We start from the raw sequence: 27,553 nt of genomic DNA on the forward strand, positions 1-27,553 counted from the left end.
CACCACTTCCTTCCTGTTTTGATGCTGTTTACTATGCTGGTAAATAGCTAACTAGCTAGCTAGCCTAACTGTTTGACAGTGAGAGATCTATGGAGCAGGGGTGATAGATAGATAGATAGATAGATAGATAGATAGATAGATAGATAGATAGATAGATAGATAGATAGATAGATAGATAGATAGATAGATAGATAGATAGATAGATAGATAGATAGATAGATAGATAGATAGACTTGTGGTAAACCAAAGTAACCTCAGTTATCCTCCTCTTTGAAATGAAGCAAGAGTTTACTCATACAGAGCTTGACATTTTCTTATTCTATTTCCTTTGCAACTGTACAGTACAGTCACATGTTCAAAGACAACACAGGCATAAATCTCTTTATGGTACAGTCTGAGTTCTGGCGACCTCTCCACACATAGTTCCCATAAACAGTGATGAATAATGACTTTTGTAAACAGACGAATATTATGTGATTGTCTTACAATAATTTAATCAATCACCCTATGTTTGCAGATAATTTGGTAATCTTCTGTCCGTATAGTGCTGCCTTAAAGTTATTGAATGGCATTGATTTTGACATAAAATACAGTTGCTATCAGAAATATTCAACCCCCTCACCTCAAAAGACATTATAGTGATGTGGATGAAAGATAATGAGAATAAATGACAAAAAACCTCATTAAACAACAAAAAATATTTGACACAAGTTATTTTGACGTTATTTTTAAGTTCAAATGAAAAATGTAGCTTTTAACACATGTACATGTACATTATTAATCAACCCCCGGCTTCAGTACTTTGTGGCGCATCCTTTAGCTTTTATAACTTATAACAAACATTTTCAGTAAGCGCTGACAAGCTTCTTTCACCTCTCGATTGGAAACCTTTTCCCATTCTTCACGTGTAAAAGCCTCTAGCCCCTCTTCATCAGTGATTTTGCACGCCAGACATACCGCTGGTCCATATGTCTAAACAGTTCCAGTTTGGTTTAATCAGTCCATAGAACTGTCTCCCAAAACTCTTTAGTCTTATCAAAGTTCCTCCTGGCATATTCTGGTCGACTTTTGATGTTCCTTGTGGTCAAGAGTGGAGTCCTTGTCCTTGTTTATTCAGTGCACGTCTTATAGTTGCCACTGAAGCACTTGTACTAGCCTTCATCAGGTCATCCTGTAGGTGACTTGTAGTCACACAGGGGTTTCTCTTAGTTGTTCTGACTAAGTTGCTAAGGGCCCTTAATGAAATGTTGGGCTTTCTTCCACAGCCAGGCAGGTTTGCAGCTGTTCCATACGTTTTAAACTTCCTTATAATGCTGCCAATGGTGTCTCTTGGAATATAACATTATTTGGAAATCTTTCTATACCCAAGGCCCTTCAGGTGTGATGAAATAATCTCCTCTCTCAGCTTTTGTGTAAGGCTCCTTTGTCTTTCCCATGATTGCAACTCACCTTGAATACCTTAATGGGTGGGGTTTATATATGCATCACGGCTGAACCAAACGAAGGATCATTATAGAGTATAAAAACTTGATTATGTTTCAACTCCACTTTAGGCCATAAGACAGACAACTGTAAAAACAGCAATATTATATAGGGGTTGAATAACTGCAACATGGCTACCTTTTTTTTTTTTTTAATTGACAGTGACAGCTGGAGATAGACAGGAAAGGGGGGTAGAAAGAGGGAATGACACACAGGAAAGGGCCGCAGGTCAGATACGAACCCTGGGCTGCTTCAGGACTCAGTCGATGGTCGCCAGCTCTACCAAGTGAGCTAACCAGGTGCCTTATGATATGGCTATCTTAACAAAATATACTGTTACACACAAATACTACATCACGCATGTTCTTTGTTGATTTTATGTATCACTCAACTCATAAAGAAGACATCCAAAGCAGTATCTTGCTCTTTGAAAAAATTTTAATTGATAAACCCTTAAATCTTTGGGGGGTTAAATATTTAGGGAATAGTTGAACTATTTTAATGCAAGGAATTATTATTATTTTTCTGGGGCCACAACATGCCCAAAAACTCATGAAACTCTGGACACGTCAGTTGTGGCGAAAAATTTCAGATTTTATGGGTGTCCACTATGACCATGGAAAAATGGCCCTTCAGGGGCCTATAAACTGAGCACCCCCGGGGCCCGTTTCACTGATATGCATATAAAATATCCCAAACCCAACAGGAATCGGCCATTTTGGATTTAACAGTCATTTCTGACGATTTGCACATGCTGTATTTGAACGAACTCCTCCTAGGGAATTTATCAGCTCGACTTTCAATTTAATCAGTGCAATCTAAAGACATCCACGATTAAAGGTTGTACTATTTACGACATCCTGCCTGTGACGTGGCGTCGTATTTAAACGACTCGCCATGAAACTGGAAGTTGTCATAACTTCAGCGTACATGATCCAATCTCAACGAAACTGCTCAAGAATCCCGCCCTGAACACTTCTACATGACAATATTCAGATATAGTCATAGTGCCCCCTACTGGAAACATGAAATGTCATGTTATATACTTTCATGTTCTACTCCTAGCAGGTTGATCAGATTTAGCTGAAATTTGGTCAAAAAATGCAAAACACATTGTTGATGATATGTGGTGAGTTGTCATTGAAGGTGTCAAATTTTGATGTACCATCAGAATGACAGTAATCTGTGAATCTTTCTCCTTTAAAATCTGTATCTGTCTTTAAAAAATCCCATATTGGTCATATTGCTCTAGTTTGGACGGAGTCAAGTTAGCCATTTCCCCTTACTTCCAGTCTTTATGCTAAGCTAGGCTAACCACGTTGCAGTGATTTTGAACTGCTTTTGTCCACTTATTATTTTACCATCACATTTTAGCTCCTAACTAATCATGGATGTATGGGCGTTCTATGTGCATGAACACAGGTGTAAGTGTTTTAGTGTAAGTATTCTCAATAGAATTATATGTTTTTATATGATATGAAATGATATATAAAAAAAACTAGAGTACCACTAGAGACAGCTTGTGTGTGCAGGTGAAATAAAACAAGACCTCCATTACTTGTTTAGTTGTATGCTTGTGGTGTTTGAATAATTTTATGACTTAATGTCCATAATTCATAATATATATTGTCATATGTTCTACTGTCCGAGCTTTAACATACTTTATTTTTCTTTTGGTAAAAGAATTCAAGCTGTTAGGGTCACAGCAACAATTAGCACCCAGGAAGCAGCGGGTAAAGACCAGAAGATAAATGGATAAATGAATACACACTTTTACACTTGCACCATTCAGACTGCTTCTGTGGTCAACATGAGTTTTATCTGTAGGCTGTGTGTGTGTGTGTGTGTGTGTGTGTGTGTGTGTGTGTGTGTGTGTGTGAATAGTCGTTTTGATTCGCACTGATATCACCAGCATATAATTAAGACACAGACATTTAACCCTTTACCCTATTTCCACCCCCCACCCCCACCCACACACCACACACACACACACACACACACACACACACACACACAAACACAGTACCCTGCTTACACGCTTTAACAATGTGCTCCCTTTAATAAGAACTGCATGCAGACGTGCTCCCCTCACTCAGCAGCCATCATGTCTCTGTGGCATCGTCTGTGCATGTGTGCAAGTGTGTGGTACTAGCAGGGACCTTAGGGGTCTTGCCTCAGGCCACATTATAGCTCCTCATCACACATGATCTCTCAGTAATAGCAGGCCTTGTAGCAGCTAATGGCAGCACCTCTCTAATGATGTCTCCATTGATCTGACTCCACGCAGCTATTTCGAGAAAACTGCGGCTTCTCCACCACCCGCCTCCAATCTTCTCTCTGTCTTTACAAGGTGCCATTAGTTGAGGTTGAGCCTGTGAAGTGAGTGTGGCTAGGTTAGAAGTGGATCTGGGTTCATGATGATGAAAATGCCTGGGCTAATTGAAGGCCACAACTTTGGCTTTGGTTTCACAATGAGCCCTACTGGGCTGGTGAAGGTTTGTGGTTCAACTCTCAACAACTGACACTTTGGAGTTTATTTTTACAGTTATGCTAAACCAACAGCATGACAATGGCAGCCTTCTTATTCATTTCCCTTGAACAAAACCTACTGACTAAATTATGTCAGGCCTCTACCAGCAGTCCGACCACACAGCGGCAATTAAGGGATCATTACCAGTTTATTACAACTTGTTTCTTATTTTAGTAGTTTTGTCCAATAGTTCTATCAGTTATAACAACACTGTAATCACACCAGCCCAGGACCTCCACATCCAGCATCTTCACCTCCAAGATCGCCTGAGACCAGCCCCCGTCAGCTGCTGCAACAATCGGTTTGCATAACCAAAGAAATTCTGCACAAACCGTCAGGAACCCTCTCAGGGAAGCTCATCTGCATGCTCATCGTCTTCATCGACCTGACTGCAGTTCGACTTGAGTGGGCAAATGCTCACAGTCGATGGTGTCTGGCACTTTGGAGAGGTGTTCTCTTCACGGATGAATCCTGGTTTTCACTGTACAGGGCAGATGGCAGATGACAGCGTGTATGGCGTCGTGTGGGTGAGCTGTTTGCTGATGTCAACGTTGTGGATCGAGTGGCCTATGGTGGTGGTGGGGTTATGATTAGGGCAGTGTTATAGACAACGAACACAGGTGCATTTTATTGATGGCATTTTGAATGCACAGAGATACCATGACGAGATCCTGAGGCCCATTGTTGTGCCATTCATCCACGACCATCACCTCATGTTGCAGCATGATGATGCACAGCCCCATGTTGCAAGGATCTGTACACAATTCCTGGAAGCTGAAAACATACCAGTTCTTGCATGGCCAGCATACTCTCCGGACATGTCACCCATTGAGCATGTTTAGGATGCTCTGGATCGATGTATACGACAGCATGTTCCAGGTCCTGCCAATATCCAGCAACTTCCACAACCATTGAAGAGGTGGACCAACATTCCACAGGCCACAATCAACAACCTGATCAACTCTATGCGAAGGAGATGTTTTGCACTGCGTGAGGAAAATGGTGGTCACACCAGATACTGACTGGTTTCCGGATCCCCCCCCCAGTACAGTGAAACTGCACATTTTCGAGTGGCCTTTTATTGTGGCCAGCCTAAGGCACACCTGTGCAATACCCATGCTGTCTGATCAGCATCTTGATATGCCACACCTGTGAGGTGGACGGATTATCTCGGCAAAGGAGAAGTGCTCACTAACACACATTTTGACAGATTTGTGAACAATATTTGAGAGAAATTGGCCTTTTGTGTACATAGAGAAAGTCTTAGATCCTTGAGTCCAGCTCGTGATGAATGGGGGCAAAAACAAAAGTGTTGTGTTTATAATTTTGTTCAGTGTATAACACAGCCTCAAATTACTATCCCAAAACTTCTGGATAAAATCAACCTATTCAGGACCTTTTCAGGTTACCGGGCCGCTGTGGCTCAGAGGCAGAGCGGGTCATTCCTTAATCGGAAGGTTGTGGGTTTGACCCCTGGATGCCACATGTCGAAGTACAGGTACATTTACCATTACCATCAATGAGGCTAAAAGCATTTTAATGCCGGTCCATATGACTTAACACACCTAGATCATTTTCCATTTAAAGTTTCTCAAGAAAAATGTACCTCTTCAGGGATATTAGTAACAAAGCAGTACTCATCGCTATTCCAGGCCTCAATTGTTATATTTATTTCAAAACATCCCAATTTTAAAAAAAAAAAAATCATTTTTCAAACACCTAGATTCTTTAATAGTTCCTTTTCTGTGGGGACACAAGGCTCACAGAATAGGCAAAAATCTCTGTAGGCCAAAGCCCGAGGGGCACTCCCAAACTTTTTGCTATATTACTGGGCCTCAGTGATTAAGATGTTTACCTTTTGGCTGGACACGTCAATAGCACTGTCTGATTGGCTAATGCTGGAGCGGGAAGACTGCCACCCATATTTTATGGGCGCGTTCCTACTAGCTCCGGCTGCGGTTAATAAGTCACTGTATAATAATAACCCCATCATACACAACATGAATGGTACCTGGAAACAAATCAAGGCCAACTTTAATCTTAAACCAATCTCTCTTCTATTGCTAGAAACCCCTTCATTTGCCCCTTGCAGTCTGGACGGAGCCTTTTCTACATGGAGTGAGAGGGATGTCCATTGTATTGGTGACTTGTACATGGGAGGCATCTTTGCTTCATTTACACAACTACAGAGGAAGTATGAGCTGGGGAATAATAACTTCTTTCGTTACCTACAAGTTAGGGACTACATTCGGAAATATATTGAAACACAATCTAAAATAGATGACTGTCTGAAACTGTCTCCTAACAAAAGTAAATTGATATCCCACATCTATAATAATCTCTTATTAATAAGCTCCCCCTCAACTGAAAATTATAAACATAAGTGGGAAGAGGAACTTGGTGAATCAATTCCAGATGATTTATGGAAAGAGAGTCTTGAAAATATACATAATTGCAAGACACTGTCTTGTCCAATTTAAAATTATACATAGGCTTCATTACTCAAAGGAAAAACTACATAACATATACCCAGAGGTGTCGCCTATGTGTGATAAGTGCCAATCTTCCGTAGCAGCACTTCTCCATAGTTTTAATCTGTGCCCAAAGGTCCGATATCGATATATGTAACATTATGTCTGAGCAGGGCCGGCCCAAGGCATAAGCGAACTAAGCAGCTGCTTAGGGCCCCCTGACCACTATGGGGCCCCCAAGCACAAATAACCTAAAAAAGAAAAAAGTAATAAATTATTTTTTTCCAGGTGTGAGTGATGATAATTCATATATTATCAAATGTAGATTCTTGTCCAAACCCCCCCAAAAAAACCAACAACAATATGATGTTAACAGAGTGTCGTTTCCTACTGCCTCTCTGCTCGAACTGTCAGAGCTCCGTTAGTAACGTGTGCAGAGCTCCCAACCGTGAAGTGCGCACTGAGCATCCAGCAGCTAGGAGCAGCTGAAAGATGTCGCAAAAAAGGACTTAACGTTAACCTTCAGGGGCAGAAAAAAGAAAAAGGAAGAGAGAGGAAGAGGAGAAAAAACGACAAGATAAAGGTATGTCTTGGTAATGTAACATTTGGTGTCAAGGAGATTTTGAAAAGTTCCCTGAAATTAGGAAATTAAGTCTCAAATTATTGTTGATATTTATTTTATTTAGTTCCAAATACGTTAGCCTATAATAGCAAATTTGCTAGCTAACTGTAGTTCAAAATGTCTTACTACTTCTCTCTTATGGGTCAGTTAGATAGCTTACTATTCAAGCTAACGTTGTTGTGTTTGTGTAATACTTCGAATAAGTTGATTCTCAGTGTATATATATTATTCTGGGTCGCTTTTTGGTATCAAAACAACGTTTTTGATAACAACGTTTGATAGCAAATGTTTGATAACTAACGTTAATTACAAACGCGGTGACGTTTGCTAGCAACAGGGTTTTGCATTAATGAATTCATTTAGTTAACTTATAGTTTGAGGTATGTTGTTTGCAATTGTTTGCTGCAGAGCACAGTAGTTTATGTGAGTAAATAAATCAACTCCCTATTATGCTAATACGTTATATGAAACTTCCCCAGGAGCACTGTTAAAATATTTTGGAGGAGGCACTGACTCAGCCCAGGGGCAACCCACCTCCTCAGGAAGGCTGATGAATCAGGTGATCAAAAACTGTCACCATATATATTTAATTTCTAGTCAAATGATCTCATTAAGATATACTAATATAAGATATAATCATATGACAAGGGACATGTTTTTCATCTCAGGTCCATCTCTATCCTCTGCTCCATCCACTGTGCCCACTGTCCTCTCTGTAACCTCAGCTGTACCTGGTAAGTTAACAATAAAACAGCCTTTAATTGCTCAGTGCACTGCAGAACATACTGAGATGAATATTTTTTTAATATAAGATAGAAGATATAATCATACGACAAGGGACATGATTTTAGACAAATCCATATTATTTCAAAACTTCTCAAGCAATTTTCAGTTGTTCCACTGGCAGTTTGTTTTCTTATTACAAGCTATAGCTGTACTTTTTTATTTAGAAAATAAGCTGCATCATTTTCAAGTGTAATATGACTATAACATGACTAGCTTTTGTTTTTGTTGTTTTTCATCTTAGGTCCATCTCTATCCTCTGCTCCATCCACTGTGCCCACTGTCCCTTCTGTGTCTCATACAACCTCAGCTGTACCTGGTAAATTAACAACAAAACAGCCTTTATAATTGCTCAGTGTACTGCAGAATATTCTGAGATGAATAATTTTGTCCAAAAATATTATTTTAATTTCCCAATAGGTCCTTCATCTTTGGTCATCGAGATTGATGTGTCTTCTTCAGCATCCAGTTTGGAGCAGGGATCAGCAGCTCCGCCAGTTGACCCAGCTGAGTGTCCCTGTTTCCTGTCAGACTCAGAAAGGACTGAACAGGTATTAAGAGGGCCGCTGCCTATAAAGGACACATTCACATTCCCAAAAAGGAAAGGGATGAAGGGGATGGGATAGTGTGGGGGATCATGGTCAGCCTGGTGTTGTTCTTGCCACCTTTTTTTTTTTTTTACTTTGTCTTGTTGTTACTTGTCTTGTTTTGCTTTGCCTTGTTTATGTGAATTTTGAATTAGTCATGAAAATGTTCTCAGAATGTACAAGTGAAACGTATGTTAAATTGGATTCTTTAATAAAAAGACATTTGAATAAAAACCTTTCAACTCTCTATCTTTCAAATATCATGCAGGCATTGTGTGCCTTTACTCTTTACAGCTTTATTCAGACAGGACAGAATATTTACTGCCATGTCTGAATAAAGCTGTAAGGATCATTAATGTAGAAGACACATGTCCAAAGTCATCACTTTAACACATACATGAAAAGGCCTCTAGAGATGGAGAAGAAAAACCTCAGTTTCGTTCTGTGTGCAAAAATGTGTTCTAAAGCTAATATGTCTTCAACAGAGTGACACAAGTCAAATGGGTATCTTCCAAAGTTACAGTATTTTTAGTACCAAATACTTTGCTTTGTGATTTAATATCCCTCCACTGCATCTCAGGAAGGAAACCAGGGAAGCACAGAGAGGGATTTTCACATAAAAAGACAATAACTTTGGATGATACCCCCTTGATTTGAAAACCTGGACTCTGCAGTGTCCTTGAACACACAAGCGAGGAGTTTTGATAATAATTTCTGCTCCCAGCTCACACAACTTGACACACTTTCCTATTGCAGGCGGCATCAAAGGGATCTGTGCAATCTGTGTCTGCAATTTGTACATATGGAGCTAAAACATTCAAAAATCAGTGCTAATACAGAAAGAGAGTCTTGTGAGTCCACAGTAAGTGTGCCCTAGTGGACGCAGGTTATATCTGGGCAGTAAAATATTATAACCCAAACATTACAGAGCTGTACTTCATTCCAACTCTCAGTTTTTTCCCAAGATTCTCAGAGGTTAAAACCAGCACCGCTGTGCCCTGAAGAAACTGAAATATGTGCAAACCCAGAACATGGCAGCTTTCAGGTTATTTAACTCCTTGTTTACCTACAAGTGTGTTTAAACAAGTCTTAAAACCAAAATGTGAACTCATCTGTAGCTGTAGTAAATCTACACTGATATGGCACTTGATCAGTGCTAGTTACAACCTAACTGTGTCTAAAATGATAATTTCAAGCAAGTTTAGAAGCACCAGCAATATTCTGAAACATCTTTCTATGCAACATGGGATTGAATTCCACTAATGCCATGTATTTGTTTAACACTTTACGCACGAGTGCCACTGCTTCCCAACAGAGCAGCACATCTATTATTGAGGGTAAATATCCTCATGGAAGGACATTAGAACCATGCTGGCAAGCTTTTTCCTTTGACTAAGATAACCTAAATGACCCATCTAGGGACATGGCATTGCACCTGAGTCACATGCATGCCTTTGTTTCTACTTATTTTCTACAATGTGTTCAGACTCAGAGATAATAAAACAGTTGTGTTGACGTTGTAGGCCTACTTTTTTACACAGAAAACTGGTCAGGAATCAATAAGGGAATCAACAAGAATTGGGCAGATAAACAGAATCAATAATGGCACTGGTATCAATTCTCATCCCTACTAAAATGACTATGACTCGGGCTGGGTATTTAAACCTCACAATTCGATTCGATATTGATTTTAAATGCTTCGATATCGATTCAGTAATAGGTAAATTACAGCTTCAGGACGGCGACTTCCGTCATGTGTTTGCGTGTGGGTATGGCGTATCGTGGTTCCAGTGTGTATACCATCTTCTTAAAACCCCCGTTTTCCACGACACTGTATGGTCGTAGGTCCTTATATATGAAGACGGCCACAGACTCCGTTATCTTCTGTGCGTGGGCAGAGTTTGGAGGCAGTTTGCAAAGGAAGGATCTGTCGAGTTGCGTCTGTTTTGAATCCACAGGTTTAGCCGCGGGTTGCTGCAGAGCATCTGCCTGGTGTCGGCTTAAGTGGTTGCGCAAATTTGTTGTGTTATTGCAGTATTTTAGTAGTGCCTGGCACAGCTTACACACTACCTTACTTTTGTCTATTTCCTGTGTTCCGGGTTTACACTGGAATATAAAATGACTCCAAGCATCTACTTTTAAAGTTGAAGGCGCTGGTTTAATACTGCTGCTACCTGCTTCGGTTGCCACGTTGTTGTGTGGTAGAGTGCGGCCTCCGTCCGTACAACGCAAATCACACAAAGGTGTTACTCACCGCGCCCCCACTGGCCAGGGGCTTGAATTGATTCAGATATTGAATTTGGAAAAAATATATTGCAATGCATTGATAAATCGATATTTTTACCCACCCCTAACTATGACAGAGGGCAATTCAGACAATTGAGAGAGTTCTGTTACATCTAGTTATGTTTCCATGTTTTGACTCTGTTGGCCATCAATTTGTCAGAAACATGATCAGAGAAGGACCTGCATGTATCAGTTTGTCTCCAATCACTTTCTATATGTCCGTCTGTCCGTCCATCAGTTAGTTTGTATTTGTTACTGTATTGTAATTTTGTGTAGCTCTTTACTTTATAGCAAATGGTTTTCTGTAGTCTTGTATGTGTGTCTGTACAGTCTTCCAGTATGTGTTCAATGACAAATGGATAGACTCTGAAATGTGTGGACGTTACTCTGGTGTTTGGATCTGAGTATCAGGCTTTGCTTACTACTGTTGTTTCTGGAGGGGTCTATTATCACAGGTATCAGGACACTCTATTTCTTTGACAACAGTGCCTCCCTAAGGTTCAATCTGTCATTGCATGCATACATTTACACAAACACCACAGTGCCACCTGTAGCATTACAGAGGAACTATGAGAATTCAACCTCTCTTTCACATTGAACTACTGACATAAACTATTTCTTACCTGGATGCCAGAAGTGGTGAAGTAGGAGATCTCAAACTTGATACTGATAGGAGGCTTGCCCTCTTTGTCCTCTGCTTCCACACTGGGCAGGCCAAAGTGGGCACTCATAAGGTATTCTTTACCACCCTGAAATACACACAGTGGAGAGGTTTAAACGATGCATTTGCTGAGTTACAGCGATCCTAATACTGAGCTAAAATAAACTGATGACAACTTCATGACCCAAAATGATATTTCGAAAATTATATATTGCCTAATGAATCTGTACAAAAAAATAAGACTGTGCCTAACACTGTCACTTGATTGTTAATGAAAAGTAAAATGTGTGTTTGACATACAGGGAAAGACTTGATGGGCCAGACTATCTCACTGTTCTCTGGGATCCACTTGACGTTGCCCACAGTGGTCTTAAATTTAGGCGAGTCAGCATCAGTGGGGACCGGGATGTGGATCTCTACGTTGTTAGCTGTAGACCTCCTCTTGAACTGACTTTTGGCCTGTGGGAGAGGAAGAAGAGATACACGGACAGAGACTGTATGATATACACATTATTAACCGTAATAATAATAAACTCAATTCATATGGCACCATTCTTAACAAGGCTGTAATATGTTGTTTGACCCTATGAAGAGAAGACCTGGTCCTTTTCCTTGATCATAAACTCGATTCTGCTGTGTTAACGTTTCTCAGTGACTGACTCAATCCAGATCAGTGGTTTGACCTGAGGACATAAAACACAGAGGTAACATTCAGTCTGTCAGGAGGGGTCATCGTACTTGCATCAGGATGCAAGTTCCCCACCACTCAGAAAAGATTTTTTTTAATATAGGATTGCCACCCTGTTGTAATGATACATTTCAAGGACTCTGAACGCGCTTTTCAAGGACAAATTATTTCAAAATGAAGGTCCAATAATTCACGTAGATGTTCTCAAATACCAGTCTAACCCAGTTTGCCTGTTAAATGGCAGTAGAAATTTGAGGCCAGGAACCACTCAGGAATCAGAATGAAATTTTGACAGATTAATACAAACCCAAATACAAGACTTGTATAATGACTTCTAAGCTTCCTTTAATTATTCGATTATGCAAATTAGGTGGTGTGTGAGTCATTAAATACACTCTCATTTTCACTTCAGTAGAAACCAGATTTAGGCCAAAATAAAGTCAGAACTTTGTTTTCTTGATTTATTGTGATCAATAACAGGATTATGTGTATGGGATGACTTGCTTAATTCACATAGTTTTCCGCTGCACTCTGCACACTGAGTTGACTACAGTTTACAACAGGTTTCCTCTAACCATAACATGACTTTGCCCTGGGCCCATAAGTAACAGTTAAAAAAGAATAGAATCTATTTTATTTTCCAGAAAATTCATCTTCTCAACTGTACAGAAGAAGTAGTAGAAAATGTTTGTTTCACATGCAATTACCACTGGGCTTTGAAGAAAATACTGATGGCAACTCAGGCAAAAATATACTTGATGCCAAAAAGATCGCGATCTGAGGTGCTGATTTAGAGCAGCTAAAGTAAAATTAAACATTTCCATGACAACACAGATTATTTCCAGCATATTTGGTCATTTTAATCAATTTCCAGGTGTTTCCATGACTGAAAAACTAGTCTCTAAACTTCCAGTGTTTTCAGGACACATGGGAAACCTGAATAAGTAAATGCTACAGCTGTATGTTGTAAAAATAAAATGGTATATGTGCTGAAAAACAGAACATTTTTTCCACATAAAATGCCCCATAAAATGAAAATGAAAAAAGATATTTAAAAAAGTTTCCGTCCATTACCTGCTATTTCTTCAAGAAAAGTTATTGAGGTAACTGACTATAAAAATTAATATTCAAGAAATGTTAAATTTGGTAGCTGTAGCTATGTTAAATCAGAAGACTTTTTGTTATAAGTGTAAGAAAACTGGTGTCTGTCCTCAGTGGAGCCTTTATTTTTTCATCAATAGTTACGACTACAAAATAAGTTGGCATATTTGTCTTTCCAACCATACCTACTTCATGTTCATGCCAAATATTGTGGCACTTACACATCAATCAAAACAACTCAAAAAAGCTTGGTGCAGAGTGAGAAGAAAGTGTATCAAGCTTGGCCCAGCCCTCCAGATGTCTAAAAATTGTGTCATCAAAAAGCAAGAAAAAAACATGTAAAAAAGTTAGCGCCCTCCACCTAAAAGTAATCACATATTAAGTAAAATGTATGTTTATCTTATAGGGGTGAAAAACCTTACATTGAATGTAACTAAACTGAAACAATGATGTATGCCTGCGCCGGCACAGGCAGAGGTTGTGTGGCAGGAAACTTTTAAAAAAAGCTTTCTGTCCTCTCTAACTTTCTACTAATTTCAAATATCAATGAAGACAAGCCCACAGCACTCACACAGCATAGCTCCTGTCATTTACCTGTCTGTATGCTAACAACGTTATGATCATAAAGTAGTGATTTGATTGACGTCTCAGTGCAAAACACTGTGTTTTTCAGTTTACCAGGAATGATTTATGAGCCACTATCAAAAAATAATTAATGCTAATTCAGTTGTCTGACAGAAGAAAGACATGTACTGCTGCTGACGTACGGGTGTGTTGAGGCGGTAGGACATGAGCTCAAATGAAGGAGATGGTGCGGTCATTTTCAAAGCGTGACAGACGAACACACTGGTGGAACTTCACATCCTCCAGCTCCACTGACTTACTCTTTCCTCCTGGAGACAGGATGGAGTGAGTGGACAGAGAAAGGGAACAGCACCAGGGTAGGAACAAGAGATGTACATGATTTAACGAACTAACAGAAATCACGTTGTAGTGTAGCAGTGCTTTGCCCCACTTGTGAATTACTCACGTCCAGTGTTTTCAAACAGGACTTTGTCGTTGAGGCCGAGCCTCAGCTCCGGCATGCCGGACAGGAACACTCTCATCTTGATGGAGCCCATGATCTCACTGCGCAGCATGTTACCATTAGCACTTACCTGAGGCAGGGATGGAGTGCTGGTTGAGAGAGGTGTAGCTCTCTGTGTGTCGTTGGGCTTCTATAATGTGTGTGTCTGGGGCAGCAGTAGCCCAGTCTGTAGGTACTTGGCTTGAAAACTGATGGGTGGTTTGGATCAAGTCCAGCACAGACCACGCAACAAAGTGTGGACTGGTAGCTGGAGCTTTGCCAGACAAATAATGAAAAAACAATCATTAAATCCTAAAAGCTAAGGCTGTAACACTGAAAGAGCTAGCCATTCTGATATAACATGGGAACAGAATACCAGAAAATTTATTTTCTGTTTACAGCAGAAAGTAGGGAATGGCAAACCCATGTTACTGACTGAACACCCTATATCAGTGATCTGTCAGAATGTAAGCAAAACAGCAACTTTTTTGCTTACGCGATTATTTCTTTCTATTCTAATTTAAATATTTGTTTCAATGCTAAAAGGCACTACAACTTACATTTCATTGTTCAACCCTGTGTTGTTAAATGCCTTTATAATAATAAATAATGAAACATCCAAAACGGGATGTTTCATATTTGTAGTTTAGTTGTGTACTTACATGATTTCAAATGTTTCTAACAATGTTCAAACTCTGAGAAATGTGTCATTTTATTACATCAACGCTGCGTTTCACCTGTCACCTGTCAATGGCGTCATATCTCCTTTGTGCCTGCGTCAGCATTCTGTTGTCTGCCAGAAGCTTTCCTACATTAACTGTTTATCCAGTTTGAAACCACACTTTTACCATCCACTGTTTAGATCTTGGTGCTTTTAAACTCTAAATTTGAACTGGATGAAGGATTTTAGTCATCGGACGTCTGGATCTTTAGTTATCAGAGAAACAAGCTGAGCTAACGCTAGCAGCATTTCTGATGATTTAATTATGGTTGTATTTATAAGAGAAGAGAAAATCTTACCTGGATGATTTTATATAGAAAAGAGAAAACCAGGGAGACACAGGCATTCTTCTTAGATGGTCACTGGTCACACAGGTTAAGGCGAATAATAGCCTGATGTGAGTGTGATGTAAAACAATATACACCAGTAAAAAACGTCTCTGGTTTGTGAGCAGCACAGGTTTGTGAGAGTCAATAAAAGAGTTAACAAAATCTGTCTGCGGTAATAAAGCCTAACAGCTACAACCACAACTTCAGGAGATCCCAGGTCATTAGAAATACATCAGGCTTTTCTAATTTCTCAGTTTGCACATCCATGATTCCTCACCTCCTCTCCTTGCATCTTAGTCCCTCCCAAGATAAACTCTCTGTTGTAAGTGAGAATGAGAGGGGAAGTGTTTCATTAAGTGTTATTTCATCTGTATTAAGGTTAAATGTTATAAAAGAATGCATTGAGAACAGAACCTTAGGAAGTGCTACACAAACGGTGAAGGGCAAGAGGTTGATCAGGGATTTGATCATCCTAAATAACTAATACAACTAATCAAAACATTTTTTTGTATATTACAGCTTTATATCTCTTTTATATGTCACAGGTGCCAAAACATTGAAACTTCTACAAAGGATACACCTGTGTCCATCCTTGCTCATAGCTCCTCCAGCAAGCCTCCTCTCTCCTCCACATTGCTTTTAGGAATTGAGACATCCTTCAAGATGGTGCACTGTGATTGATTTCCAAGACACAGGGAGGAGGACGGAGGAGAGAGGAGATGAGGATGCACAAGATAGAAAAATGAGAGCTCAGTGTCTGCCACATGTAGCTATCACTGCAGGATACCTGCGTAGTCTTAGCATGCTCATGCTCTATTTGCTCTAGCCAGATATGCCTGTACATAATAACAGGAATTAAGTGGAAAATAAACCCTTGATGCCCTTTACCTGAGTTCAGGACTCACCTGATCCAGCCCTAACTATAAGCTTTATCAATGAGGAACGTCTTAAGCCTACTCTTGAATGTGGTGAGGGTGTCTGCCTCCCGAACCACAACTGGAAGCTGGTTCCACAGGAGAGGAGCTTGGTAACTGAAGGCTCTGGCTCCTGTTCTACTTTTAGAGACTATAGGAACCACAAGTAGCCCAGCATTTAGAGAACGCAGTGTTCTAGAGGGGTAATAGGGTACTATGAGCTCTTTAAGATATGAAGGGGCCTGACCATGAAGAGCTTTATAGGTGAGGAGGAGGATTTTAAATTATATTCTACATTTTACAGGGAGCCAGTGCAGAGAAGCTAGTACAGGAGAGATGTGATCTCTTTTTCTAGTTCCTGTCAGTACTCGTGCTGCAGCGTTCTGAATTAATTGGAGCATTTTAATGGACTTATTGGGGCAACCTGATAAGGAATTGCAGTAATCCAGCTTAGAAATAACAAATGCACGGATTAGTTTTTCTGCATCCGTCTGTGACAGGATGTGTCTAATTTTTGTAATATTACGTAAATTAAAGAAGGCAGTCCTAGAGGTCTGCTTTATGTGGGAATTGAATGACAAATCCTGATCAAAGATAACTCCAAGATTCCTGACAGTGGTGCTAGAGGCCAAGGTAATGTCCAAATACAAGAATTTCGTTTTTTTCTGAGTTTAACATCAGAAAATTGCAGCTCATCCAGGATTTTATGTCCTTAAGACATGTTTGTAATTTAGATAATTGATTAATTTCATCGGGCTCGATCGATAGATATAACTGCGTATCATCTGCATAGCAATGAGAGTTAATGGAGTGATTCCTAATAATGGTGCCTAAAGGGAGCATATATAAAGTAAATAGTATTGGTCCAAGTACAGAACCTTGTGGAACTCCATGACTAACTGTGGTATTTATGGAAGATTCATCGTTAATATAACATAGTGGATCAGCATTTGACAAAGGAGGACCCAGGGCTTCAATAGTAGGTTTCTTGTGGCTTTAATCAAACATTTCAGGCAGCACAGACATAACACACACATGCCACCAGGGGGCCTCTACCTATACCTTTCCTGGCAGGTAACTTCCTGCCAGGTAACACACACTTGGATTCCCAAGAGCTCCCTCTAGGGTAATACCAAATATTAGCAATCTCAGGATATTACATCCCTCCCCTCTCAGGTCTGCAGCCATCACTTAACTGAAAGTAAAATTAAATTACATTATACATGTTCCTCACTTAAATCTTAGTTCCTCAAAATTATAATAACATACAGTGTATATTTTTTAACTTTTAACTTAGCCTTTAATTCCCTCTAAGAATTTTAGTAACTGAAATTAATTATCCAATACATTCTCCGTCTGTTAGCCATACATTTATGGTCTATAATAGTCTGGAGGACGCCTCTCTCTAGTAGAGCGTCTCAAGTTTGGTGTTTGTGGTTCCTGCACTACAGGACTAGGCGCACTCTCCAGCTTAGGTAGACCACTCTCAGAGTTCTTCACAGGGGTTGTTGGACAGACAGATACAGAGGACGGTACTTGCTCAGGCACCACAGTTGGTGGGTTAGTCACAACCTGGGGTGTACTGGGATCCAGTTCAGGAAGTCTGCTTGGCTCCCTCCTCCTGATCTGATCAACATGTCTCTTCAAAACCTGTCCATTCTCAGTGAGAACGGTATATGACAGTAGACCTGTGCAGCTCTCAATGGTTCCAGGGATCCATTAAAAACTAGATTTCCTGGATTAAAACATCTGAGTTTGATAGTCTTATCATGATGAGCTTTTTGTTTCCATTGTTTCTTTTCCATCTTGGTTTTCAAGTCCGGGAGTAACAAATCAAACATGGACCGGGGCCTCCTGGACATGAGCATCTCTGCCAGGAACAAACCTGTGGTAGAGTGTGGAGTGATTCTGTAACTAAACAGGAATCTCTGCACTTTAGTTTCCAAGCTCTCCTTTCCTCCTTGCATCCTCTTCATCCCCTCCTTAAAGGTCTGAACTGCTCTTTCGGCCAACCCATTAGACAAAGGATGAAAAGGGGCAGAAGTCACATGTTTTATACCATTTTTGGACATGAAATCTGCAAACTCAGCACTTGTAAAGCAGGTAGCATTATCACTCACCAACATTTTTGGTAATCCATGGATACTGAAGCGTTGTCTGAGTTTCTCAAGGGTAACATGAGTGGTTGCTGTTTTTACTGAATATACATCCATCCACTTAGAATGTGAATCAACCAGCACCAAAAACATTTTGCCTAAAAAGGGACCCGCAGAATCCATGTGAGGTCGAGTCCATGGCTTCTACGGCCATTCCCATGGATGTAATGGTGCTGTAGTAGGGGACTTGCTGTGTCATTGACAGGCTTCACACTGGTGTACTTCACTTTCTACATCCTGATCCATCCGAGGCCACCACACAAATGACCTTGCCAAACCTTTCATCCTAGACATTCCTGGATGGGACTGATGCATCAACTTCAGCAACATTTTCCTTCCTTGCTGAGGAATAATGACCCGAGCACCCCACAGCACACATCCATCTCGAACACTTAATTCTAAGCGTCGGGTAAAATAAGGCATGAATTGAGGCTCTACTGCAGCGGGCCATCCTCTTAACACAAACTCATGTGCATGCGACAGTGTTACATCTTTGGCTGTCCATTGTCTTACTTGTTCTGTGGATACAGGTGCATCATCCATCACATCCAGCATCAGCACTAGCTCCTCCTCCCCTCCTACAGCAGGACGTGCCTCTGGCAAGGGAAGCCTACTGAGGGCATCTGCATTCGCATTTTGTTTTCCTGGCCTGTACACTATACGATACTCATAAGCTCTGGGCCAGACAGCCCACCGCTGAACCCGTGGTGAAACCATCTGAGGTACAGGTTTAGTTTCATTGAACAGTGAAATCAGGGGCTTGTGATCTGTTACAATTGTAAAGTTCCTGCCATAGAGGTATTTGTGGAACCTTTTTATACCAAAAATCACAGCCAAACCTTCTTTATTCAGCTGTGAATACTTTCCCTCCGCTGGTATCAAGGTTCGGGAGACAAATCCGATTGTTTTTTCCTTTTCCATTGTCCAACCTGTGAGACAGCACAGCTCCCACGCCGTATGGTGAGGCATCACATGCTAATATTAAATCTTTGTTTCCTGAATAGCTTACATTCTTCTTCAACAGATAGTATAAAGGGGCAAGCAATGTGGAAAGATTGGGAAGCAAGCGATTAGAATAGTTCAATATCCAATCCAATCCAATCCAACTTTATTTGTTAAGCACTTTAAAAACAACTAAAGTTGACCAAAGTGCTGTACAGGAGAATAAATAGGACATCATAAATGTAAACAGTGATGGTGATGATGAAGACCACTGTGAGGAATATAGACAGTGATGGCGACAACACTGGAAAGTTCCCGTGGCAGACAACACGGACGAAGTCCGACGGCGATGAGCTCGATGTCCGGGCTGCAGACGCTCTTTCACACAGAGTGCCCGGCGTTACACCACCTGTTGTTTATGAGCACGGACAGTCCCCCTCCTTTCTTCATGCCGGTCGCGGTGGTGTCCCTGTCGGCTCGAACCGTCTGGAAGCCGGGCAATGGTGACGATGGAGTCCGGTATCTGCTCGATGATTGCAGGGATGTAGAGTTTAAAGCTCCTCTTCTTCATCCTCCGTTTAACCCCCGCTCTGCAGCTTCGCCGTCTCCTCAGCTCCTCCAGTATGGAGGGTCTCTCTCCAGTCAGGATGCTCGGGTACCTCAGGGCGATCATCTGGTCGCGGGTGAAAACAATGCGACTCCCCGTCGCCATGGAGACCAGCGTAAACAAAAAATAAAAAGTGCTCAAAAACGCCAAAAAAGTATTTAGGCGACCTGAACAAAGTAGTAAGAGAGTGAGAAAGTAAGAAAAGAGTTCAAAATAGCAGAAACACACTGAAAACACACTAAAACTACAACAATGAAAGGAGCTGCCATGACAGGCTAAGTAAGCTTTAAGCTCTGTCACACTAGTTGGTGTGGGGGCATCAACAACAGCTTTTACCTTGTTTTCCACAGTGTGAACTCCTTTAGCATCCACTTTGTATCCAAGGTACTGAACTTCCTCAGCCAGCAAGGTGCATTTGGTTCTTTTTAGCCTGAGACCAGCATCTTCCAACCTGGTTAACACCTCATCCAGGTTCCTGAGGTGCATCTCTCTAGTTGCCCCGGTAACTAAAATATCATCCAAATAAACAGCAACTTGGGGTATTCCCTGAAGGACCCCCTCCATGGTTCTTTGGAAGATCGCGGGAGCAGAGGACACACCAAATGGTAGTCTGTTATATGTAAACATGCCACGGTGAGTGTTCACAGCTAGATACTTCTTAGACTGGTCATCCATTTGGATTTGTTGATATGCATGACTCATGTCAAGTTTAGTGAACTGCTGTCCTCCGGCTAACACAGACAGCAAATCCTCCACTTTGGGTATGGGGTACTGTTCTAGGGTGGAAACTCTATTAACAGTTAATTTATAATCTCCACAAAGTCTACAGTCTCCGTCTGGCTTGAGTAAGGGAACAACAGGAGCAGCCCAGTCTGAATATTTAACTGGAGTGATGATATCCTCTTTGATCAACCTTTCAATCTCAGCATCAACTTTAGGCTTCATAGCATAGGGAACAGACCTTGGTCTATAGAAGCGGGGAGTAGCACCAGCAGGCACTTGAATAGTGGCTTTAAACCCTTTTAAGGTCCCCAGTTCCTTTTTAAACACTTCCTCATGCTTTGTGAGCACTTGCTGTAGGGTCAGGGATTGTGGTTGGTTTGTAATGTGCTGCATGTGGCTTTTGATTTCGGCCCTGTCTAGTTTAACATGCTTCAACCACCATCTTCCCAATAAATTTGGACCTCTGCCATTAACTACTATAATGGGCAGTATCTTTTCCTGCATTTTGTAGTTAACTCTCACATAAGTCTTTCCGAACACCTTTATCCTTTGTTTATTATATGTTCTCAAATCTAGGCGGATTCTTTTTAATGGAGGAGCATGCTTTACTTTTTCTCTGAATGTTATTTGATTCACTATTGTGAAACCACATCCAGTATCTACTTCAAACTACAAACTTCTACTGGTTCCCCATTTAGGTCCATGCAAACCTTATAGGGTGGCTCCCTCTCCTCTCCATCCTCGCCCTGGACATGGTACAGAGAAAGCGGTTGATCCTTATCACTCTCCTCTGCCACTCTGGATGAACAATAGTGTACATTGCGCTCTTGCTTGAAGCGCCTTCCTCTTCCTTCTCTTGGCCTTCTGTCAGTCCACTTTTCTGCATTGTCCTTTTTCTTATTGCGACATGCTCGTGCTATGTGTCCAATCATTCCACATGCATGACATTTTTCCTTTTTGAAACGACAGTCTGTGGGTGCATGTTTCCCCTTGCAGCGGTAACACTCTTTGTCAATTTGTACCTTTCCATAGCTCTTTGATTCACCACTTTTCATTGCATTACATGACATAGCTCCCACTTTCATTTGCAAATCCTGCACATTTTTATTTGCAGATTCCATACCTTGGGCTAGAGACAAGGCACTTTCAAATGTGAGAGCAGTCTCTGATAGTAATCTTCTCTGGATTCTGTCATCATTTATCCCACACACCAGCCTGTCCAGTAACATTTGTGATAATGTCTCTCCGTAATTACAGTCCTGGGATAGTTTTCTTATTTCAGCCATATATTCAGCAACAGATTCTGTGGGTTTTCTCATACGTGAATCAAATTTAAATCTCTGGACGATTTCACTTGGCTTGGGATTAAAGTGTTTTTTCAGTAATGCTTCCAACTGTGCAAAAGTCTTTTCTCCAGGTTTTGCAGGACTTAGGAGGTTTCTCATCAAACTGTAGGTTTGTGCCCCCACCACACTGAGCAATCTGGATTTCTTTTTATCTTCATCATCAACATCATTTGCAATAAAAAAGTGTTCCATAATTTCACAGTATTCCTCCCAAGTTTGCATATTGCGATCAAATGGTGGCAGTGTCCCTATTGTTGCCATCTCACCCACATGTGTCCTCCTCCCTTCACCAAGTCCTTTGTTCTCAGGGAGTCTTCAAAGAATCAGCCAAGTCCACTCTCTGTGCTCCTGCTTCGGTGCAGCATATCTCCAAAGTATCCTCGTCGCCAATATAACATAGTGGATCAGCATTTGACAAAGGAGGACCCAGGGCTTCAATAGTAGGTTTCTTGTGGCTTTAATCAAACATTTCAGGCAGCACAGACATAACACACACATGCCACCAGGGGGCCTCTACCTATACCTTTCCTGGCAGGTAACTTCCTGCCAGGTAACACACACTTGGATTCCCAAGAGCTCCCTCTAGGGTAATACCAAATATTAGCAATCTCAGGATATTACAGTTAACATATACAAACTGCGAGCGATCTGATAAATATGACTTAAACCAGCTTAGTGCGGTTCCTTTACTGCCAATTTGATGCTCAAGTCTCTCTAAAAGAATATCATGGTCAATGGTGTCAAATGCAGCACTAAGATCTAATAATACAAGTACAGAGACAAGTCCATTGTCAGAAGCAATCAGAAGGTCATTATTAACTTTAACCAGAGCTGTCTCTGTGCTGTGATGAACTCTAAATCCTGACTGAAAATCCTCAAATAAACTATTGTTATGTAGAAAGTCACACAACTCTTTGGCGACTACTTTCTCCAGAATCTTAGAGAGGAAGGGGAGGTTAGAGATTGGTCAATAGTTGGCTAAAACCCCTGGGTCAAGAGTGGGCTTTTTAAGAAGGGGTTTAATTACAGCTACTTTAAAGGACTGTGGTACATACCCTGATAATAAAGAAAGATTAATCATATCCAGTAAAGAAGTGCCAATTAAGGGAACAACTTCTTTAAGCAGCGTAGTTGAGATCGGGTCTAATAGACAGGTTGATGGCTTCGATGTAGAAATGATTGAAGTTAACTGATGAAGATCGATAGCAGAAAAACAGTCTAACTAATGTAAACTCAGATATATATTTAAAGTTCCTGAACTTGGAGAGCCACTGATACCTGTTGATGGCAGTTGGTTATTAATTTTCTCTCTAATAGTAATAATTTTATTATAGAAGAAGCTCATGAAGTCATTGGTACTTAAGGTTATGGGGATATGTGGCTCAATAGAGCTGTGACTCTCTGTCAGCCTGGCTACAGTGCTGAAGAGGAACCTAGGGTTGTTCTTATTTTCTTCTTTTAGTGCTGAGTAATAGGCTCCTCTGGCATTACGGAGGGCCTTTCTATATATTTTAAAATGATCATGCCAAATTGAGCAATATTCTAATAATTTAGAAGAGCGCCATTTCCTTTCAGATTTCCTAGCTATTTGCTTTAACTGGCGGGTTTGGTGGTTGTACCAAGGTGCTAGTCTCCTATGTTTTAATAATTTCCTTTTTATAGGAGCGATAGAGTCTAATGTTGATCGTAGTGAGCCTGCAGCACTATCGACAAGATTATCAATTTCAGAGGGACTAAAGTCGTTATAGGACTCTGTTAAATTCAGACATGGCATTGAATTAAACACTGAAGGAATCTCCTCCTTAAATTTAGCTACAGCACTGTCAGATAGACATCTGCTGTAGGAAGTTTTGCCTAATGGCTTATAATCTAATAGTATGAATTCAAAAGTTAGTAAATAATGGTCAGATAGGAAAGGATTATGTGGGAAGAGGTCAAGGTCAAGAGTGTGATTAAAACAATGAGTTGGTTTATTTACACTCTGACAGAAGCCAATTGAGTCTATTAATGATATAAATGCATTACTAAGGCTGTCATTGTCAACATCCACATGAATATTAAAATCACCTACAATAATTACTTTATCTGATTTAAGGACTAAACTTGATAGAAACTCTGAGAATTCAGATATAAAATCAGAATACGGTCCAGGAGCGCGGTACACTATAACAAATAGAACTGGCTGCAGTGTTTTCCAGTTTGGGTGAGAAAGACTAAGAACAAGACTTTCAAATGAATTATAATTTAGTTTAGGTTTAGGGTCCATTAAAACACTTGAATCATATATGGCTGCCACTCCACCTCAACCAGGTCTCAGTAAGACAAAGTAAATCAATATCATAATCTGATATTAATTCATTCACTAAAACAGCTTTAGAGGACAGAGACCTGATATTTAACAGTCCACATTTCATTCTCTTATTTTGTGATACTGAGGAGTTGGTTTTCATTTTTATTAGGTTTTTATGTTTAACTCCTCTTGTTTTTATTTCTTTAAATAATTTAGGTGGTCGGGGGACAGACACAGTCTCTATGGGGGTTTGGGTGGGTGACTGTTCTAAAGAAAGCGCAGAGAAGTGTGTAAGACAGCAGCTCTGCTTCCTGGTCCCAACTCTGGACTGTCAGGTTTTAGAAATAAACTTAGTCATATTCCTAGATAAGAGAGCCGCTCCATCCAAAGTGGGATGGATGCCGTCTCTCCTAATCAGACCAGGTTTTCCCCAAAAAGGGACAGAGCACTGACAGAGCTACAGCACCAAACAGTGTACACAGAGCAGGAAGTTAACCGGAAATGAGTCAGTACGCTTACCATAGCACCTGAATGCTGCACTTTCCTTCAATATTTACACACGACCAAAGAAAAAGCTTATTTGTATGAGGCAGAGTTCAATTTATTAAGCTCTACAGCGTGTTTGTGGAGAAATATTACAATTGATTTCATAATCATAACTTTTTCTTTTGTTGGATTTATTTGACTAAATGACTGACGTACTTATGTCCATTGAAGAAAGTTACATGAAAAAATAGGCAGCGAAAAACCAACAATAGTCAAAAGAGGAGCCACCACATCCTCTGGTTCTACTTTTCGTCCTAAAGGATCAGTTCACACAAATAACAAAACATGTGTCCACTCACCCCTAGCCATATACACATATTCAGATATGTCCACCCACAGTGAGCAGTTTCCATTAGGACTTTTTATCTATTTATTCATTCATTCATTCATTCATCCATCCCGCAGAAAATATTTCTGTGGATTACTGAGTAGGCCGAATCTCTGGACATACCATGAGGTGAATGTAAGAATTTGTCTTCTGGGTGAACTGCATTGTTAAGTTAGCAACTTGAAGGAGAAGAATGAAAACTGCGTGGAAACCAAACTAAAATAATTGAGCAAGCTTTCTCAAACTGATGACGTGCATGTATTAAAGAGGGTTTGATCACTTTCAAAAGCACTGCCTTGATACCATTTGTCACATTTTCTGCAGCTTTGTTCACTGTTGAGGCATTGTCTGATCAGCCTACACACCAAAGGATGTCTTACACTTATTTTAGAGACTCAAATCCCAAAAATCTGTAAGTGCAGCAATCCATCTTTGTGTAGCCTTGAAGACTGCTGAATTCACGATCCTGGTTGAGTTCTGCTGTGTTACTAGTGTAAGTGCAATGCAAAGGAATGATTTCTGCTTGGGCAGACTTGTTCTTGCTCTTCACTGAGCAGAGAGCAAAAAGACTCCTTCACAGGCTTCACAAGTGTGGTGGTAGTGGTGGTTGTCACTCAAAAAAAAGAAAAGAAAAAAAAAGAAGCAAGGATTTGGGACTGCTGATGGAAAACCGACAGTGAAATTCTTATCCTTTGTGGGGTTGGCGAGGGGGAAGATGGGGAGATTTGTTTGACGGCAGTCAGTCAGTTGAAGGGGGCTCCTGAGGTTCCCGATTGACTGAATCAAGAGAAGAAAGAAGAGAAAAGTTGTTGTAATCTAAATAGATTATATTAATACTAAATATAAATAATACTAGTAAATATGGTAATCTAATAGTGTTCCATAAAACTACATAAATTCTAGGGGTATAAAATAGGTGCAATTTGGACTTCACAATATGGTAAAAACATCATATTGCTTTTATTTTGACAGATATTGCAATTGCAATATGGTGCATGATTAGTGTGGGAATGATAATGTTTGCATTACAAATACATTTTTTCACAAAAAAAAACAACTTATGATGATGTGGGGTCTGTATAAACAAACAGACATTTTCTTACATCTGTATAAGGCCATCTTTTTGTGCCAGGGCGTCTCTGCAGCACTACAGTACTTATTATAATGCTGTTTGTCATATATTTTACCTTCGTCAAAATATTGCAGCTTCTGCAATCTGCATATTGCGCTGGCCATATTGTGATGTAGATCATATTTCCATAAATTGTGCAGCCCTAGGTGCAATCCAATATCCTTTTTTCACAGTAAAAATTCAAATAATACTTTCTTAAACATGGGCCAGTATAGTACCAGAAATGCATTATCTTTATAGTTGAATGTGAGCAGCATGGTATTGCATGTCCAAACCAACATAAAAGTCTGTGCATGTACCTTCCTCCCGTGCCTTCATGCGGGCGACAAAGTTGTAGCTCTTGTTCCTTCGATAGTTCTCATAAGGGTCATCCAGTGACACCCCCACACCTTTATACTGGTCCCATTTATCCCTGATGTCTCCTCCTTTGATGGGGTCTTGGATGCCCTGTTCTTTAGCCCCCAAACCACCTGAACCACTCCACCCTACAGCAAGCAGGACAACACAAAAAGAATAGAAGGAAAGCTAGAGATCAGTGTACAGCAGGTGGATTATTTATTTATTATTATTATTTTTTTAAACTTTATTAATTGTTTTTATAATGGGCACATGAAACACATTTCATATAATCTTATATTTATGTTAAATTATTTTTTAGGTTTATTTTACTTTTTTATGATACGTTCCATACAGAGCCTGTATGTTTCAGGGTGGAAAACCACATTAAAAACATCTTAAACTGTGTTACTTGAAAATTGAACAAGCAATTTGAATGATGAAACAAAGAGAAAAAAGAAAGAGCATATACCCATCTTCATCAGCAGCTGATGGCCCTTGTTCTCTTCCCCTAGCCTGGTATCTGCAGACAGTTTGGAGAGAGGGGCGCCCAACACTGATGTGGAGCTGTGGAGAGCAGGAGAGGTGGTCATCTATACTACAGTAAGGCATAAAGAGTTTTTTATGAAGGCATTTCATCAAAGAGCAGTGAACGACTTACGGAGGGGAGGAGCTTCGGGATTTGGCGCCACGGCGTCTCTTGGTGGGTGAATGTGAACGGGATCTGGATCTGGAACAAGAGTGACTCCGTGATGACCCGGATCTGGTCCTGGACCTAAATAGAGGTACGTTAAGGTTGTTAGACCTGTGCCTCAGGTTTATAACACTTACAATGTTGATAAAGAAGTATTTAGCATGTAAGCCACTGAATCTGACAGCGTGTACACACAGAGGTTAACTACCAGG

The 27,553-nt window shown here is 40.4% G+C and overlaps 4 protein-coding genes and 1 pseudogene across 5 annotated transcripts in view; all 5 read right to left on the minus strand.

Moving 5' to 3' along the window:
* LOC127350821 (uncharacterized) overlaps positions 1-24,744 on the minus strand; it is a 123,310-nt gene extending 98,566 nt beyond the window's left edge. The window contains exon 1 of the mRNA XM_051377846.1: positions 23,170-24,744. Within this exon, the coding sequence (XP_051233806.1) occupies positions 23,238-24,281 (1,044 nt within the window). The 5' untranslated portion in view covers positions 24,282-24,744 and the 3' untranslated portion in view covers positions 23,170-23,237. The remainder of the gene's footprint in view (positions 1-23,169) is intronic.
* On the minus strand, positions 11,255-15,619 carry LOC127350660 (AP-1 complex subunit mu-1-like; annotated as a pseudogene).
* On the minus strand, positions 20,019-21,173 carry LOC127350828 (uncharacterized protein K02A2.6-like). Its single transcript, XM_051377861.1, has 2 exons — positions 20,283-21,173; positions 20,019-20,113 (listed from the first exon to the last, which is right to left on the minus strand). The coding sequence occupies exons 1-2, from the start codon at positions 21,171-21,173 to the stop codon at positions 20,105-20,107; spliced, it is 900 nt and encodes a 299-aa protein (XP_051233821.1). The 3' UTR covers positions 20,019-20,104.
* On the minus strand, positions 21,328-22,338 carry LOC127350824 (uncharacterized). Its single transcript, XM_051377850.1, has one exon. It carries the CDS (start codon positions 22,274-22,276, stop codon positions 21,329-21,331), a length of 948 nt encoding a protein of 315 aa, XP_051233810.1. The 5' UTR covers positions 22,277-22,338; the 3' UTR covers position 21,328.
* A 137-nt stretch (positions 24,745-24,881) lies between the features above and the next one.
* Positions 24,882-27,553, minus strand: part of cherp (calcium homeostasis endoplasmic reticulum protein) — a 22,155-nt gene continuing 19,483 nt past the window's right edge. For both annotated transcript variants that reach the window (XM_051377793.1, XM_051377792.1), the window contains 4 exons: positions 27,309-27,422; positions 27,120-27,214; positions 26,611-26,796; positions 24,882-25,956 (listed from right to left, as the gene is read on the minus strand). In XM_051377793.1, the coding sequence (XP_051233753.1) occupies positions 25,919-25,956; positions 26,611-26,796; positions 27,120-27,214; positions 27,309-27,422 (433 nt within the window). In that variant the 3' untranslated portion in view covers positions 24,882-25,918. The remainder of the gene's footprint in view (positions 25,957-26,610; positions 26,797-27,119; positions 27,215-27,308; positions 27,423-27,553) is intronic.

This window comes from Dicentrarchus labrax, unplaced genomic scaffold (assembly GCF_905237075.1).
Source record: "Dicentrarchus labrax unplaced genomic scaffold, dlabrax2021, whole genome shotgun sequence".
In the NCBI taxonomy this organism is placed as follows: Eukaryota; Metazoa; Chordata; class Actinopteri; family Moronidae; genus Dicentrarchus; species Dicentrarchus labrax.

Bases quoted from the DNA above. Each gene is read 5' to 3' on its own strand.
- LOC127350828 (XM_051377861.1), bottom strand. From the start codon at position 21,173: ATGCAGGAAAAGATACTGCCCATTATAGTAGTTAATGGCAGAGGTCCA.
- LOC127350824 (XM_051377850.1), bottom strand. From the start codon at position 22,276: ATGGCAACAATAGGGACACTGCCACCATTTGATCGCAATATGCAAACT.